Below are 19,003 nucleotides of genomic sequence, written 5' to 3'. Positions count from 1 at the left end.
ATTGGAATAACTTGGATTAAAAGTTATCTGATATTTGATGTTTTGTCAGATTATGAAACTAGATAAGGTAAATAACAATATCTTAATTAATTTTATATATTTAATTTTAGAAAAAACTTGATTACAAAAAATAAAACTAAAATATTTATTAAAAATTAAACTAAAACTAAAATACTTATAAAAAATTGTATTACTATTAAAAAATTGTTATAAACAATTAAAAATAATAAAAGAAATAAATAAAAAAAGTGAAAGAATGATGCAGACCATAGACCATAGACCATCGACCATCCCCACCCCACCTCCCTCCCCTCTCTTCTCCTCTCCTCTCCTCTCCCTCTGCCCCATCTCTCCTTCTGTCTTTCTCTCTTTCTCATTGAAACTAATTGCACCCCCACAATCAAATCAAATATAATTGTATTTGTATCTAATTGACAATTTCCAATACATAATGAAGAAAACCCACATAGCATCAAAGCCATAAAACTCATTCAACTACACAATTCAAATGAAATTTCCAATCCAGATCAGCATTCAAAAAACCCAAGCCATCAATTCAGTACATGATGTACATTTCTCAGAAAAATAAAAAACCCAGTAGATCAATTCAATTTCCAAGCCAAGCTGGCCTAGAGAGAAAGAGAGAGAAGGAAAATGGAGAGCGAGAGAAGAGAAGGATAGATTTGGACAGAAACAACGACGAGATCGTAGCTGGGAAAAGAGAAAGCGAGAGAGCGGGAGGGATCACAGATGAACAGAAACAAAAAAGAGCTAAGCCCTTGTTATTTATTAGCATTGCACTTCAGCACAATGTTATACAAGAAGGGCTAAGCCCGTGTTTTAAGTGGAGCGGGGCTTATGTAGTCCTACTTAAACCAATACTGGGTGGTACCAAACGCGGGATAACTGTGTTATTTAACACAATACCCTTTACTTCCGTGTAACAAACGGGGCCCAAAGGTATTGATAATTTAAAAAGTTAACCAGCACTCAATTCCACAAATTTTACTCCCATGTCACATTCTAGAAGGCCCAACATCCAGTCGCATGTGACAGACAAAAATAACAAACCAAACCCTCCAGACTCAACTTAAGCCATTTTGAAAAAAAAAAAAAAAAACCTACCCAAACACTACTCATTTACACTTTACTAAATTTCATGCGCACAACTCACCCACGATCAAAAACCACACCTGAAACTGCAATTTCATCTCTAAGATCAAACTGAAATTGCTACATAACAAAAAATTTAAGATTTCTGAGATCTCTCATATTCAAATTGGTATAACAAATTTGAGAGTTCTGAAACTATAACTAAAACTGCAATTGAACCCGCAACTGAAACTGCACCTAAACCCTCAACTGAAACTACACCTAAACCCGCAACTAAATCTGCAATTGTAATTGAAATTGTAGCTACAGCAACAATAAAATGTGCAAAATGGATTTCAAGATAAAAATCAATACGAAAACATAGGCCACCAACAAAGCAACACCTGTAATTGCACAAAGCCATCTCGCCACCAATAACACGTCCCTCATGTGATCTCTACCACTGCGACGCCACCGTGCCTTCACCACTAGGATTCGAGTTGTTGCTTGAGTTCATGGCCCTCGAAAAATGTCACGTCAGACGTGGGCATCGACTTTCCTCTTTCTTTTCCTTCGAAAAACGAGTTCAGCTCCGATGGAGATCTCTCCTCTACCAGCGGTGGAGCCTAGTACTCCAGACCATGTTCTGTAGTCATCTTTCATTTCCGATCTTTGAAAACTCACACGATTTATGGAGAGCGAGGAGAGAGAGAGAGAGAGAGAGAGAGAGAGAGAGAGAGAGAGAGAGAGAGAGAGAGGATATCGAGAGAGATCTAAAGGCCGTCTTTCATTTATGATCTCTTTGAACTCACAGGATTTGTGGAGAGAGAGAGAGAGAGAGATCTAGAGCTGAATTGTGAGATTTGGAAATATAAAAAAAAAATTAAAACAAAACAATAAAAGTGACTACTTAAAGGACACATGGCAGGCCTATGCTTGATGTCTAACATGAGTACCTGATTGTTAAATACACATTACCTAATTGTTATATAATCAAGCATAGGGTGTGTATGTATGGTCACATACATGAGTTGACATGTGTATATGGTAATTATTTCATTTTGAAATGCTTATTTTGATTCATATGCACACTCATATTTCTTTCACAAAAGACCCTCCTCATTTAATTTGTGAAAAGGAAATTCTATTCATACCCAATAATTTTTTTTTCTTACTCAACCTTCTCACTACACTCAACATTAACTTTTTAATTTCTTAATTTTCTTATTATACCCAACCCAATTGACTATTATACCCTCATTTTCTCATACCCATGCAACATCACCAAACACCCAACCATACCCAGCGCACCTAAGACTCGCTGCCACCGCCGGTGCAATCCCTCCATGCCGGTGCAACCACCCACCGCCATTGCCGACACAACCACCCATCATCACTGCCGGCGAAGCAAACCTTATATCTTCTTCAAACAAATGGTGGCAGCCCCAAATATTCCCATTTTCCCATCAATTATATAAATCAAACACCTTTTCTAAGTTTTTTGGATTGATTTTCCATATTTGTTAATAAATATGATGTTTTTGTATAAATTTAAAACAATAATTTGAGTTTTTTGTGAGTAAATGAGATTTATGGGTATTCATGTCAGAGGGGTTCGTTCGGTATTGGTATGTTGAATACGATGACAGTATTCGGTAGCCAACCACCAAATTAGTTTAGTATTTTCGAAATACTCCCATTGAATGGCTCCAAAAATGTTTACTTCATATGTGTATTTGGTGGGAGGGTGCTGAATACTTGTGAGTTGTTCGATGGATGTCAATCGAATGAGAGTATGTTGTTCGGTGACTGCCTGCCGAATGGCCCATTTGGTTGACACCCACCAAAATTTGTTAGCATGTTCGGTACTAGTCTGCCGAACAAAACGCGAACTATAATTTTTCAAGAGTGTCATATGCACAAAAAATTGTAGAAAAAAGAAAAAGAAAATATATGCACACATAGCTTATTTGGAGGCTCTCAAGGATTGATTTCACTCTCAGCACATATGACTATCACTCTCAGCACTATTAAGGCCGCTTTGAGTTCCATATATAGCTACGGGTCTCACTAACCATTATGGATGGCCTAACCCCTCATCTTCCAACCACAACATTTCAAGCACACCCTCTCTTCCTATAACCCACTTTCTTCATCTTTCATCCACTAAACCTTAATCCTTCTCTCTTTATTCTATATTGTAATGACCCGACTTGAATTTCACTAGGAACATATTTAAAATTTTATTTGTTGTGAACTTAAGAAGGACAAGGAAAGTTGAGTTGTGTGACCCATAAAGTTTTTTCTAAATTTAATTGGAGACAAAATAAATGTTAGAAGATTCATGAACACTTATTTGAGGTTATAAGGATTTTTTTATGGATTAAATTTAGGTTATTATGGAGTTATTTAATTTAATGACAACTATTTAGTAATGTTGGAATTTATTGTAATAAAATTAGGGAGCCCAAGTTTTGGAAGTTGAGGTGATGGAAAAATGGTACAAGGTGAGAGGAACCCATAGGATTTTTTAGAACATTTTGGGACTCGGATCGTTGGTTGGTGAGTTATGTAAAGATTTGGACAATGTGGCCCTTAATATAAAAGTTTGGTTTTTAAGACGAAATAATTTCAAAGGTCAGATATTTTAAAAAACCAACCCAGCTGGTCTTCTTCCCCGTGGAATTCTCTCTCTATCTCTCTTAACTCTTCTCTTTGACCAAACTTTAATAGGACATATCTCTCTCATCTGACCTCCGATTCAGGCGATCTTAGTGTCGTTGGAAAGCTATCGACGACACCTTTCCATTGGTGGTCTCAGACCAGTCATCCGACCGCCCACGACGATGCAGTAAGCCGCCAAAGTAGCAGCTGCACCGGCATCGGTCTCCCATTTCTGGCGACAATAAGACCTCAAACCACATGGGTTTTCTTCTTCTCAATGAGCTGAATCTAGTGGTGTGTTTTATTTTTCCATCTGAACACCGTACAAGGCGATGCGACGAAAAGAAGCTCGCGACCTCCGGCGGGTTTTCTCGTTTTCCAGCCACCTTTTGAGGTCTACCCAGGTGGACTAAAAGCCATTGGAGAAGTTGAATCGAAATTCGGATCATAAAGTGACACTTTTCCGATACTAAACCAAGCCCCGGACAAGCATTGGCTAAGCTAGGTATACCCCGTCACCACCCTTATAATAACTTATGTTACATGTTTGGATGTGCTAGTTAAGTTGGAATAGAGTTGGGTGATGAATTGGAATTTAATTGGATTTAATTACATTTATGACCGGAAATTATAGAATAATTGGATAATCGTGCTGTAATGAACATGGAAGAGTGTATTTAATGGATCGGGTCATGTGTTTAGGATAAATGGAACATTTGGAAGGTTTTGGAAGTAAAACATGATTGGGGGAGATTAGAAGCACCAAGAACAACATTTTTGAACTGCACATAACAAAAGTAGACTTCACGTAACAAAAGTAGATAACGAATATCTCGGTAAAGTGCATATATTCTCCAAGGAATTGTTTCATCTTTCTTTTTCAACAAATCGATCAGTCTCTCCTTGAATGCTTAAGATTGAGTAATTATTTGCAATAGCGCATCGGATACCTTCACGTAAAGCCATCACTTCTGCTTGGAGAACTGTCATTGCTCCTAAATTTTGTGCAGCAACAATTATAGGTTTTCCATAAGCATCTCTTAAAATGAAACCCGCATCAGCCTGAGCATTTGGGCTCTGTTTAGAAGGTACGACAGGTTTGGACAGCACAAAAGAGTAAAAATTCCATTGGGAGGCAGCTTTCCTGGTGGAGGAAGAAGAAGGTAGAGATGACCAAAGTAAGTCATGAGTGAAGAAATTATGTCCTGAGATAACCCATCTGTTTGGAGTGGACAATTATCCTGAGCTCTTATGGACACTTTGCGTAACATTTGGCTATCTCTACATCTTCTTCCGACACCAGAAAAGTGTCTCATATTGATATTTTTACTACTTAGTGCTGTCCAGACCTGTCCATTAGTCAAGATCCATCAAAATTTACTTTTATAAATCCCTCATGAGGGGGTTCTCACTTAATCAATTTGTGTCTGTTTACACGCCTTTGTATATGAATAATATTTTGGCCAAATGACACTTTTAGTCCTTGTACTTTTGAGAAATTTTCACTTTGGTCCTATACTTTTATTTTTGGCGATTTTGGTCCCGTATTTTTTATATGATAACAATTAAGTCTAAATAGTTAACATCGTTTTAATTGTTGACGGAAAATTCGACGTGTACGCACGTGCTTCGCACATGAGTGACATTTCAAATCTTTAAGTCCACCTAGATGCATATTTAAGCCTTTACGTACTCATCATTTAACATATTTAGTTTGACGTTGAAAATTCTTTTTCCTTATTGATTGCATATAAGGGTGGGTATAGGCTTATATAGGCATGCAAGTGGAATAAGATGTCTAAAATGTCACTCACGTGCAATATACGTCGAATTTTCCATCATCAATTTAAACGAAATTAATGATTTGGACTTAATTGCTATTATATTGAAAGTACAGGACTAAAATTTTCAAAATTAAAAGAACAGGACCAAAGTGAAATTTATGAAAGTACAGGAACCAAATATTGAGTGTCCTAATATTTTTATCCCAAAACTCAACTAGCCAAACTTTAATGCCGTATTGAGTGTCCTTAGGATTTGGTGATTTATTTTGAAAGATTTGTTTATTTCTTTGATTCAAAAGATACCAACAAACCATACATATATGTTCAAGACCGTGGTTCTGCAACATATGCCACTCATGTTGTATCCAACTAAGTAAATTTCCTTGATAAAATGGAGGAAAATGAATAAGATCAGCAAATTATAGCCAAACTTGTTGTGCATAAACACAATCACAAAATAATTGATTTTTTGGCCACTCACACAAAATAATTTATTAGTGTCTATAAATTGTGCAATTTTAGTGCGTAGCAAAAGCTTATTTTGTAAACACATTCATGTAAAATATTTTACTTTAGGTGGAACTTCCATATTTTCCCTAAAAAAGTAAGTAAATTATTTTGAGGAGGTACTACTTGTAGAGAACAGGTTCAATTAAGACCCCAGACAAATGTATCCATGAGAGATGAACAGAGGAGAAGAATCTCTTTTATTTGCTGAATAACATCATGTGGCAGCAATTGTTCTACTGCTCTGTAACTCTGTAAGTTCTATTGTCTATTTTTAATAAAATAATTCACAGTAGTTTGTATAGATTTTTTAGTAAGAAACTGTTTTAAAGGAAATAGGGTGATTTACAGTTTAGTCAAATAAGGAGATAAAGAATCTCCCAGCCGAACCCCTCTTATGGGTTTAAACCAACCTTCAGGTTTTATATTAATTAACATGTTGTCCAGAACATTGGGCAAACTAATTCAGTGTTGTAGTTACATATCGAGCATCGGTTGTAGTTGCTTTAGCAAAATAACATAATCATTAGCAAACATTAAATTTTGGTTCAAGTACATTTACATCCACCAACTATAGGATCCATTTCAAGTTGGTCCACGAACTGTAAAATATTTCAAATTTTCCTATTAACTATAAGGTTTATTTTAAGTTGGTTCACGAATTATAAAACATTTCAAATTTCCCCATTAACTATGGGGTTCATTTCAAGTTGGTCCACGAACTAACAAAAAACATATAGAATAGTAGACAAAATCGGGTTGACAAAAAAACCGAACCGAACCGGATTATTTATATATTTTATTATATATTTTATATTATATAAAGTTATATATATTGAATAAAAAAGATGTAAGTTGTTTTTTGCACATGTTAGGGTTTGAACCCATAACCTTGTGAGAAGAGTCAAAGTATGACTTCCCACTATACCACTTAACCACTTATAAAATTCAAGTACATGCAATATATTTATAGGTATACTGATACTTGAAATATAATAATTTATAAAATTAAATGTAGTTTATATATCATTCTTTTTTTTTTTAAGATATTATTTTAGGTCTCTATTTAAATATTATCATTGCAAAAGGTCTAAAAATTTTACTAGTTTATATTTTATATAATTTATAGTTTCTATATTGTAAACATATTACTAAAAGTTCAAAACTATAATTTATAATTTATATACTAAAATTATTAGAGTATAGGGTTAATTTTTAAGGTATAAGGTTTCAGACTTTATGGTTTAGTATATAAGGTTATGATTTAGAATACCAATTATAATTTTATAAATTATTATATTTCAAATATCAGTATGCCTATAAATATATTGCATATACTTAAATATCATAAGTGATTAAATGGTGTAGTGGGAATTCACACTTTCACTCTCCTCAAGTGGTCATGGGTTTGAACCTAGCATGTTCCAAAAATACCTTATACCTTTTTTATTCAAAATATATAACTTTTATTTAATAAAAAAAAAAATATATATATATATAAATAATCGGGGGTTCAGTTTTTTGTCAACCCAATTTTGTCTACCACTTTGTATGTTTTTTGTTAGTTCGTGGACCAACTTGAAATGAACCCTATAGTTAATGGGGAAATTTGAAATGTTTTATAGTTTGTGGACCAACTTGAAATAAACCATATAGTTAATGGGGAAATTTGAAATATTTTATAGTTTGTGGACTAACTTGAAATCGATCCTATAGTTGGTGGATATAAATGTACTTGAGCCTTAAATTTTTAATACGCAAACCACCATGTGAGGAAAGAATACCCACACGATTCTTTGTTCGTTGACCAAGTAAATTCAAATGGTGAATTAAAGGTTCAACATGGGTAATTTACAATTTAGTCAAATTTGTTTAAAACAGTATGCAAATAACTCCATTCTAATCTATCCTATACTTTTTTCATATCAATTATGAGAGCCGTATTACTAATTTTTCCTTTGCATCTAGCAAATCCTGACAATAATTCGAGAGCTATAAGTATATTATCTTGAATGGCTCTGCTTGTCACAAAAGCAGCTTGATTTTCTGAAATACATTTATCCAGAAGTTGTCATAACCAAGGACTTAAATTTTGGTAAAGATGAAAATTTCGATAGTCAAAAACACTGAAATTTCGATAGTCCAAAAACACGGAAATTTAGAGGAAATATCGATATCGGTAAAAATTAAACTAAAATGGTGGAAATTGTGGGGAAAATAAAGAAATTTTGAATGAAACTTTAAGAATGTTTATTTAATCAATTATCTACTACTTTGTAAAAAAAAAAAAAATTGAAGAAACTTAATTACATAGTGAGTTTAATAATATTTATGAAATCGAATGAATATAATGCATGTTGTTGTACACTATTATTTAGAAACTGCTTACTAATTTTTGAAATTTGATCGAACACACCTCAATTTGATTTATATTACAATTTTGTGCACTTTATACATTGCATGGTGAAGTACATGAGTAAATTAATACCATATAGAGCTCCTATGATGTTCAAATTGTTCATTGTCTTCATCATCTCTATTTGTGAAGTAGGTATACTGCGAATAATAATGATTAAATGATAAATACCAAAAATAATTTTACATGTAATTGTAACATGCCAATCATATGGATATCGGGACGGGTTGTGGTTGATTTTTCCCAAATCCATAATCATTTGAAGATTGCATCTATGTTTATGCCCATCAGTTTCTATTTGACTCCATCCAATTATAAGGCATGAGATGTGATGATTGTGCCCATAATCTATATCAAGGCAAACAAACATAATATTGATGAATGAATGCTCAAGTCGCGGTGTGAGAGTTTTCAAATGAGTTATTTTCATCATTGCTTCGAGTTTAATATAAAAAAATGTTTTTTTTTAAATGTGAAATCACACATGTTTGGGATTGGTGTATCGAACATGTTCTAAGTCGTTCGGCAATAACGCACCGAACACTAAGTAATCTGTCGATAGTCAGCTACGGAACAGTTTTAGAAAATTTTTAAAAATAATGTTCGGCACCGTTGCACCGAACCTCCCTATACATGCTCAGCCGTGCAACACCGAACATCCTCATAGGTGTTTGGTGAACCAAGGCCAAACATAATCCGATTTTTTTTTTTTCAAAACCCTCTTTATTTTGTCATAATTCGATATTAAACGGATAGGATTCAAATTATTTTAACCCAAACACGAATTATATAAAAATAACTTGCATTTGAAGACCTAAATTTTAGATTTAATTGGGTGTGGTATTGTTTTGGGAGAGCAATTTTGCTCACCTTCTTTAATTAGGGTGTATGCTCACTTCCCTTCTCAAATCATGACATATGTTTATAAAATTAACCTCAGTTAACATATTGTATATTTAATTAAGAGGGCTGCTATTTGCACACCATTTTTTTTCTTTTTGCACACTCCTAATAAGAAAAAAAGGAAAAACCCTTAGAAAAAGACTTTATACCCCTTTTTTTTTTTTTGCACACCCTTCTTTAAACAAAAGATAAGAAAAAAAAAACAAACACCCAACACACACACCCCATCCTGACCACGCCGAGCAACCTACCATCGTCGAAGCCCACCACCGCTGGCGACCACCCCACCCCCTCTCCGCCCTTCTCTCTTCTCTCCCCTTCTCTCTCTTTCTCTTCTTCCCCCTATGCTCTCTCCCTTTCTCTGTCTATCTAGCCCTTGCAATTTTTTTTTGAAGATTTTGGCTGTCTGCGGGGCGAGAAGAGAGAGGGAAGGAGAGAAAGAGGAGGGGCTGGTTCGGGGGGAGGCGGCAGGGACAGAGGAGCCGGAGGGGAGGGGAGGGCTCAGGGGGAGGTGGTCGGGGTGGGGGGAAGAAGAAGAGAAAGGTGCAGGTGGCATGGGGGTGGGGGGGAAGAAGAAGAAGAAGAAATGGTGCAGGTGGGGATGGGGATGGGGGAAGAAGAAGAAGAAGAAAAAAAAAAATGGGGATGGGGTGTGTGGGTGAGGGAGGGAGAAAGAGAGGAAATTAAAGAGGGGTAAGATGGTCTTTTTCTTTGAATTTTTTTTTGAAAAGGTGTGCAAAAAGAAAAAAAAAGTGTGTAAATAGCAGCCCTTTTAATTAATTTTTATTTTTTTACACAAAACTCTCTTTCTCATTCTCTCTCTCTCCTCTGAGTTCTCTCTCCCCGACTCATCTCTTTCCTCTCGCCTCTCTCATCTCTCTCGATCTCCCCTGCCGACGCCACCCCCCAAAAACCCAGCCCCTCTCACCTCTCTGCATTTCTCTCTCTGCCTCCAGCAACCACCACCCCCAGCCTTCTCCCACCGAAACCCCCAAACTGATGTCAGCCAAGAGTTTAATTAGTGCCAACTCCTAACTGAAATTTTGGGGCATGGTAAGCAAGTGCTTTGAGGAGATGGGTTTTAATTAACAAAAGAAAAAGAGACCTGCTAGGCATATTCGCTAACATAACTATTTGGATTGAAGCTAACAGAAGCATGACGTAATATTTCCTCTGCTAATACAGAAAAAAGGAAAATAATTAAGTCATATATGGTAAAAGATAGGTATCACATGAAAATAATATTTACTTATATGATTTTAGTCGCTTCTATAAGTATCACAGGAGTACGGCATTCATACTCTGGAACTGGAAAGGTATTGTCAAAGGTGAAATTCAATTATTTTAATTCTCAAGGAAAGTGATTAGAAACAAAAAGTGATTATGCAGGTGAGATGCATCGATCTTGTAGCTGTTAATAATATAGTAATTAATAATTATATATATCAATATATATATATGACTGATTAATTATATGACAATCAAGAAGTATATATCAGACTTATCAGTAAATAAATAAGATGAAAGATTCTGGCCTGTGAATTCAAGAGAGGCACGGCAGTCGCTGTCATAAAGCCGTAGATGCCTTCTTACGTGCAGGTTATGGCGGTCGCCTACAACTCCAAGATACAACCCAATGAACTCACAGATGTCTGATCCGCTATGCACGTCAAACGGCAGACCGGTTGTCAAGTCAATATCGATTGCCCAAATAATAGAGTATGAAAGTTGAGAGAGTAGGATATGGAAGAGGATGATGGAGGATGATGAAAGTCAGAATAAAAGGCAAGTGTAGAACGTTATTTCTTCAGTCTGATGAGATTTCTATTAATAGAAATCTACATGCCTCTCTAAAGAGTCATGACTATTGTGTTAGGCCCATAAGAAGTTACCCTTAGTGAAAAGTTGTAACTGTTGAATTAAACTGACATAATATTTAAAATCAAATACATTAGTTTTGAATCTTAAATATAAATAAATAATATTATATTATATTATACCAACAGTAGCTAGTACTGCAACATGCATGTAGTTGATTTTGTAAGCCAAGACTGATGTCAGCCAAGAGTTTAATCATGACATCAGTTTGGGAGGTTTCGGTGGGAGGAGGTTGGGGGTGGGATTTTGGGGATATTGGGGGTTGCTGGAGGCAGAGAGGTGAGAGGGGCTGGGTTTTGGGGGTGGCGGCGGCAGGGGAGATCGAGAGAGATGAGAGAGGCGAGAGGAGAGAGAGAGAAAGCAAAGGAGAAAGAGAGAGAGAGAGGAGAAAGAGAGAATGTGAGAGAGAGAAAGAATTTTGTGTAAAAAAATAAAAATTAATTAAATATACAGTATGTTAACTAAGAATAATTTTTTAAATAGATGTCATAATTAAGAAGGGAGGTGAGCATACATAATTAAAATACGTGAGCAAAACTGCTCTCATTGTTTCGGTGGCGGTGGTAGTCGTGGTTGGTAATGTTCGGTAGTGGTGCAGTAACACTTGGAGTGGATGAAATAGTATTTCTTTCGAGTTAATTACACTTACACCCCTGACTTTTATCGTCTTTTCACATACACCCCTTGAGGTTTTAATAATTACACATACACCCCCTGAGGTTTTAAAACTGTTGCATATAACCCCTTACAAGAAAAAAAATAAATAAAAAGGAAAATATTTGTATTCAGGTTAGACCTTACACCTTGAATAATCTTATTAGGCTTTTTAATCCCTTAGCATGCTTTTTTGCATAATCTCTCATCATTTTCGTCTCACTATAGGGGGTTATATATAACAGTTTTAAAACCTCAGGGGGTGTATGTGAAAAGACGATAAACCTTAAAGGGTGTAAGTGTAATTAACTCTATTTCTTTCTCGTTGACAAAAAAGATAGATTTGGTATTTCTCCTTTTTTTTTTTTTAGGGGTGAGTTTTGGGTCGAAGCCCAAGGCCCAAGCGGCCAAGCCCTGAAAGGAGAAAACAAAAACAAATAAAACAGCCCTTCCAAAAGAAGGCAAAACAGACAAGTAATCTAGAAAGGGCAGCCAAGGAGTGAAATTTTGAAAATTTCGCCGAAATTTAGCCGAAATTTTCGTTTTTTTGGGATCCCGAAATTTTATCACATAATCCTTAATTTTTGGTAATTTTTCGGCGAAATTTTCGAAATTTAGGTTGCCGAAATTTCGATCCCCCTTCAAGTGCATTTCACTTTACAGCCTGTATTGTACCTCATCACTCGGATCTCTCTTTCTTTTTCATCCACACACTCGAAAATCATACCTTACTCGACGGTAATGGCCGCCGGAATCGCCGGCCTTTGGAGCTTCGATTGGCCACGTACAGTGGTCGGATGTGCAAGCCAATAACATGGCTGGACTCTGCTCGGCGAGGGGAACCTTTCTGTGGAGGTCGCCGGCCTCGATTCCACCTGAAAAGTGGGTCAACGGTGGAGGGATCGATCGGGCCTAGCTGGTTTCAGGTTCCTCTGCTGGGTTCTCGGGTCGAGCGACAGCTGGGTTGTGTTGGCCAGCAGCTGGGGAGTCAGCCGAGAACTGGCCGGCGATGGTGAGTGACTTTGATGTGAGTTTGAATAAATTTATGGTTCTTCACTTCTTCCTTTGAATAGTCGCCAGGATCAGTCTTTTTTTTTTTTTTAATTTATTGTTTTTATAGCATGCTTTTGAATAATTTTTTGAAGTAACGAATCTGAATGTTATGTTTTGTGTAGTGCATTTCTCAGTTTGTAAGTTTGTATGTATGATAGTATATGAATTGAAATTTGTTTTGATGATTTGTTTTATTATATTCTTTTATTTCTTAATTTATTTTTGTGAAATGATTTATTGTTAATTAAGTGTTCCACAGTTATTCATGTATATTTGATTGTGATTTTTCATATTTGATTGTGATTGTGTATTTCTGTATATTTGATTGTTATTTTGCATATTTGATTGTTATTATGATGATTGTGAATTTGTGATTGTGTATGTCTTTTGTTATTAGGTACTAATATGGATAGTGGAGGAAGAGTACGTGATTCAACTGAGAATTATATGCAAAGTTATGCTGGAGATGTATCTTGGGGTGATTATTCTTCGCAATTCACTTACTCTGGACATAATGATACTGAAGACAGCAAAAATTTTGAACCTGCTAGAAACTCTATGTGGTATTGAATACTTATTTAATTGATGATTTAAAATTGTAATATAAATAAATTTGAGGTGTTATTTATATAATTATTAATTAGTGACCCATTTTTTTAACAGTATTTACCACCAGCGCACATTATATTCATCTTATATTACATAAAATGTACTATATAATTTGGTTTCTTCAATGTTTTTTTATCAATATAGTAGATAATATGTTAAATAAGCATATGGTCAAGTTTCATTCAAAATTTCCGTATTTTGATAGCAATTTCTGTCGTTTTTATCTAATTTTGTCGAAATCGAAATTTTAATCGAAATTTCTACGAAAATTTCCATCGAAATTTCCATCGAAAATTTCCTTGAAACCGAAATTTTACTCCTTGAGGGCAGCTGAGCTTCCAAATTGGGCTTCACACACAGACAAAGCTCCGGTCTGACCGTCTGAGGGAAGCTACTAGTCACGGTGGGGATCAATAGCAGCGACCAAGTGCGCCGCTAGGTTCGTGTTTCTTGGCACCAACTCGATTTCCCTGTCATCTATCAATTATTTATTTTAGTTATTTTAGTTATTTCAAAGGGCTAAGTTTTTTCACATTTTAGGAAAAGAGTCAAAGTCAAGAACTTAAAAAATTTCTCCAAGATGGTAGCGAAATTTAAAATTTTTTTCACATTTTATGACATCATATTTCTAGCCTCATTGGCTTGCTAACTTTGAATTTGTCAACAAATCTTTTGGCTGGAAGAATCCCTTCAAACATCAGTAATATAAGAAATATAGAATCTCTTGATTTGGAGATGAACCAACTTTCTGGTGAAATTCCTGTTGGAGTGATTAGTGGGTAGGTGGAGTAGTTGTTGACTGCTGGCCTTGAGTGTGTTGGTCATTAGTGTTAATGTCATGAGCGTGTTGGCCATTACTCATTAGTGTGTTTAGACTTTACATTGAGTTGTATTTCTGTATATACCATAATTGTGGTAATGAATAAACATCCTGAAATATGGATCCTAAACCTAGAATTTGACAATTCCTCCAAGCTTGGCGAGCTTGGCAACTTTTGTTCCATTAAAGATTTTTATTTATTTATTTTGTCAAAGTTTTAGAGATCTAAATCTCAAGTAGTGCTCTCTTTTTAGTACTTTAAAAGAAGAATTAAAAGTCTTTAAATGATACAAAATTTGACTATTTTTTCAAATTTTCTGATTTAAAGATTAATATATTTGGTGAGTTTGGGGGCCAAAGCCCAACAAAACAAAAACACAACTAATTTCATCACAAGACCTCAATACCCTAATACAATCATTTCAAACAGTATTAGTGGTGAGGTTGAGTAGAGTAACGACTTTAGATTCATCTATGTAAGAATTCGATCCTTTTTTTTTTTTTTTGGGCCACTAAGAATTTGATCCCTTTAATGTAAAAGAAAATGGATAATAATTGTAAATAAATTTTCCACTCAATTTTTCTTTTTGGAAGTTCCACTTTTTGCAAACTTGAAATGATTTAAGTTCCACTCAAAATTTGAGTGCAAAAACTTGAAACAAGTTGATTGAACAAGTTGATCCAAACTTAAATTTTCTTTCTGGTCCCAGTCCCACTGCCACTTGATTGAACAAGTTGTATTGTGATAAAGATAAAAATCACCATGCATTAGAAAAAGTGAGGCTGCCGTAGAGGATGGGTTTAGAAAAAGTGAGGCTGCAATAATATATAGCCCCTCCCTAGTATATATAGGACTACTCTTGATGTTTCATACACATCACCCACTTCTTATAATTTAAACTTTATGGGGAGAACCATGAGAGCTGTTTTACTTGTCAGGTTTCTAACTATTGCAACCATTACTTTTGGTATTGGCTTATGCAATGGAAATCTGGGTGTGCCTTGCAAAGAAAGTGAAAAACAAGCACTTCTCATGTTCAAGCAAGATCTTAATGATACTGCAAATCGACTTTCATCATGGGTTGGCCAAGGAGACTGTTGCAATTGGACTGGAGTTGTCTGTGATAACTTTACCGGTCACATCCGCGAGCTCCACCTTCAAAATTCTGATTTTGATTCTCCTTTGGGTGGTAAGATAAATCCTTCTCTTCTCAATTTAAAGCATCTCAACTACTTGGACCTAAGTTCTAATGATTTTGACGGAATACAAATTCCTAGATTCTTTGGTTCTCTGAAAAGTTTAAGATATCTTAACCTCTCAGAAGCAGGGTTTGAGGGAACAATTCCTCATCAACTGGGAAATCTCTCAAGTCTACGAGACCTACGTCTTGGTGTTGGTTACAGTAGCTTGGAGGTTGAAAACCTTCAGTGGATTTCTGGTCTTTCTCACTTGGAACACTTGGACATGAGTTATGTAAATCTTAGCAAAGCATCTGATCACTGGTTGCAAGTAACAAACATGCTCCCTTCTTTGGTAGAGTTGCATATGTCCAGCTGTGGACTTGATCACATTCCCCTTCTACATATCATAAATTTTACTTCACTTGCCATCCTTGATCTTTCTTGGAACAAATTTGATTCTTTGATGCCTAGTTGGTTTTTCAGTCTTAAAAATCTAGTTTCTCTTCATCTCATTGATTGTGGTTTCCATGGTCCAATTCCTAGCAGTCCACAAAAGAACATGTCTCTCAAGGAAATTGATCTGTCTCACAATGGTTTCAGCGGAAACGTATCAGAAATCATTGAAAATTTGTCTGTTTGTAGTTCAGGTCCTCGAATAAATTCATTGTCATTAGCTTACAATAATCTTTCAGGTCATCTAACAGAGCAGGTAGGAAATTTAAAAAATTTAACCTACCTTGATCTTTCTGGTAATTCAATATCAGGTCCCATTCCAGTGTCCCTAGGAATTCTGTCATGCTTAGAAGAATTAGGCATTTCTAACAATCAGTTTAATGGAGCTCTTCCAGAAACTATTGGTCAACTGGAAATGTTGTCTTTTTTGTATATCTCTGATAATTCATTAGAAGGTGTAGTGTCTGAAGTTCATTTTACTAATCTTACAAGATTGGAGTCCTTTTCTGCTAAAGGAAACTCTTTGACTCTGAAAACTAGTGGAGATTGGCTTCCTCCTTTTCAACTTCGCTACTTACTTTTAGATAACTGGCATTTGGGGCATGAATTTCCTACCTGGCTTCGGAGACAAAACAAATTAGAGATGTTAAGTTTATCCAGTACAGGAATTTCAAGTACCATTCCGACTTGGCTGTGGAACTTATCTTCCCATTTACATTATCTGAATCTCTCACACAATCAATTGTATGGGGAGATTCAAAATAAAATAATTGGCGACCTACGGTCCACGATTGACCTAAGTTCTAACTGGTTCAACGGTTCATTACCTCTTGTTTCCTCCTCAGTAGAAACACTAGACCTTTCCAAATCATCATTTTCTGGATCTGTGTTCCACTTCTTTTGTGATCAGATGGATGGACCAAAAGGCCTAAGACTCCTTCATCTTGAAAACAATCTTCTCACCGGAAAAATTCCTGATTGTTGGATGAATTGGACCAATTTGGAAGGCGTACATTTAGAAAATAACAAGTTCACTGGGAATATTCCAAGCTCCATGGGATACTTAGAAGAACTTGTAACATTGCACTTGCGCAATAATCACCTATCTGGAAAATTACCACTATCCCTGCAGAATTGTACGCAATTGTCTGTTCTTGACCTTGGTGTGAATGAACTTGTCGGGAACTTACCAACATGGATAGGGAAAAGCCTTTCAAACTTGTTGGTTTTTAACTTTCGTTCAAATAAGCTTCAAGGTGACATTCCTAAGGAACTCTGTAATCTCATGCATCTCCAGATCTTGGACCTTGCTTATAACAATCTCACAGGAACAATTCCAAAGTGCTTCCACAACTTCAGTGCCATGGCCACCTTGTCAAAATCAGATGATGACGTTTTTTTGGTTAAGTTAAATGTTATTAGTGACATGATGTACATTGAGAATGCGATCTTAGTGACAAAAGGGAGACAAGTGGAGTATGGCAACACGCTCCGTTTGGTAACAAGCATTGATCTTTCAAACAACATCATATTTGGAGAGATCCCTGAGGAACTGGGCAGCCTCATTGGCTTGCAAACTCTAAATTTATCAAAAAATCTTTTGGCTGGAAGAATCCCTTCAAACATCAGTAATATGAGAAGTTTAGAATCTCTTGATTTGTCGATGAATCAACTTTCTGGTGAAATTCCTACAAGCTTGGCTAGATTGACATTTCTGAGTCACTTAAACTTGTCCTACAACAATTTGACGGGTCACATTCCAGAAAGCACTCAGCTTCAGAGCTTTGATCAGTTTAGTTTTATTGGCAATAAGCTTTGCGGACCTCCACTGAACCAGAATTGCAGTGCAAATAGGGTGATACCACCAACAATTGGGGAACACAGAGGATATCATTTACTTGAAGACAAGTGGTTCTACCTGAGCTTAGGACTAGGATTCGCGTTTGGGTTTTGGAGTGTACTTGGTTCGTTGCTAGTAAACTTGCCATGGAGCATTGCTCTTTCACGAATCCTTAATAACATAGTACGTAAACTTTATGCTATAATTATTGAATATATATAGCTAGTTCTGCATATATGTCGTTGTATGATATTGTACCAAAGGTTAATTACCCTTTTGTTGTCCTGTTTTTATTGTTTTAAAAGAAATAATTGGTGCTGGGGGTCTTGATGCTCAGAGTCTGGGTATTAGGTGCTGGGGGTCTTGTTAGGGACAATGCTGGTTCCTGGATTAGTGGTTTCACTGTTAAGTTGGGTGTTGGTTCAGTTTTAGAGGCTGAGCTTTGGGGTTTATATTGGGATCTTACTCTTGCTAAGAATCTGGGATGTGTTTCTCTTGAGGTGGAATGTGATTCTCTCACCGTGGTGCAGCTTGTGTCTAGTGTTGGTTTGCCTTCTCATCCTTTATTCAGTTTGATCAACAGTTGCAGGCTGCTCTTGTGAGTTTTGGGAATTGCTCAGTCAACTATATCTTTCGTGAGCAAAATTATGCTGCTGATTGCTTGGCTTGGTTGTCTAAGTCTGCTGGTGTGGGTGTGCAATGGCTAGCTGACCCTCCTGTTGCTGTAGCTGCTGTGCTGCTTGATGATGTTTTGGGTCTCTCTAGGCCTAGAGCAGTTGCTGTAGTTTAGCTTCTTTCTTTCTTCTTTGGGCTTCGGCCCCTTTGTACCAAAAAATAAATAAAGAAATAATATTTGGAAAACATTTTTCAATGTTTTTTTAGTCCCTTATAAAATTGTAAGAGTTACTTTATAAATAAGTAACTCTTCATAGTGACGAGGAATGCTCCATCAAGGCATCAATAAAACATGAATTACATAATGAAAATTATAAAAACTAACATTTTTTGGTTCCATTAAAGATATTTAGTTTTATTTTTCAGAATTTTAGAGATTATATCTCAAGTAATGCTTGATTTCTAATATCTAAAATAAAGATTAATAATCTTTAAATTACAAATTTTTATTATTCTTCTAAATTTTCCATTTT

At 35.8% G+C, this 19,003-nt stretch overlaps 1 protein-coding gene across 1 annotated transcript; it reads left to right on the top strand.

Annotated features, from left to right (window-relative positions):
- The first annotated feature begins 14,558 nt into the window (after positions 1-14,558).
- LOC147291868 (receptor-like protein EIX1) lies at positions 14,559-18,740 on the top strand. Its single transcript, XM_086237790.1, has one exon. The coding sequence runs from the start codon at positions 15,285-15,287 to the stop codon at positions 18,075-18,077; it is 2,793 nt and encodes a 930-aa protein (XP_086093916.1). The 5' UTR covers positions 14,559-15,284; the 3' UTR covers positions 18,078-18,740.
- The last annotated feature ends 263 nt before the right edge of the window (positions 18,741-19,003 follow it).

The sequence above is a fragment of the Dryas octopetala genome, chromosome 3, assembly GCF_963921425.1.
Source record: "Dryas octopetala chromosome 3, drDryOcto1.1, whole genome shotgun sequence".
NCBI classification, from domain to species: Eukaryota; Viridiplantae; Streptophyta; class Magnoliopsida; order Rosales; family Rosaceae; genus Dryas; species Dryas octopetala.
The sequence above is the reverse complement of the archived record's forward strand: the minus strand, read 5'-3'. Positions and strand labels throughout refer to the sequence as shown.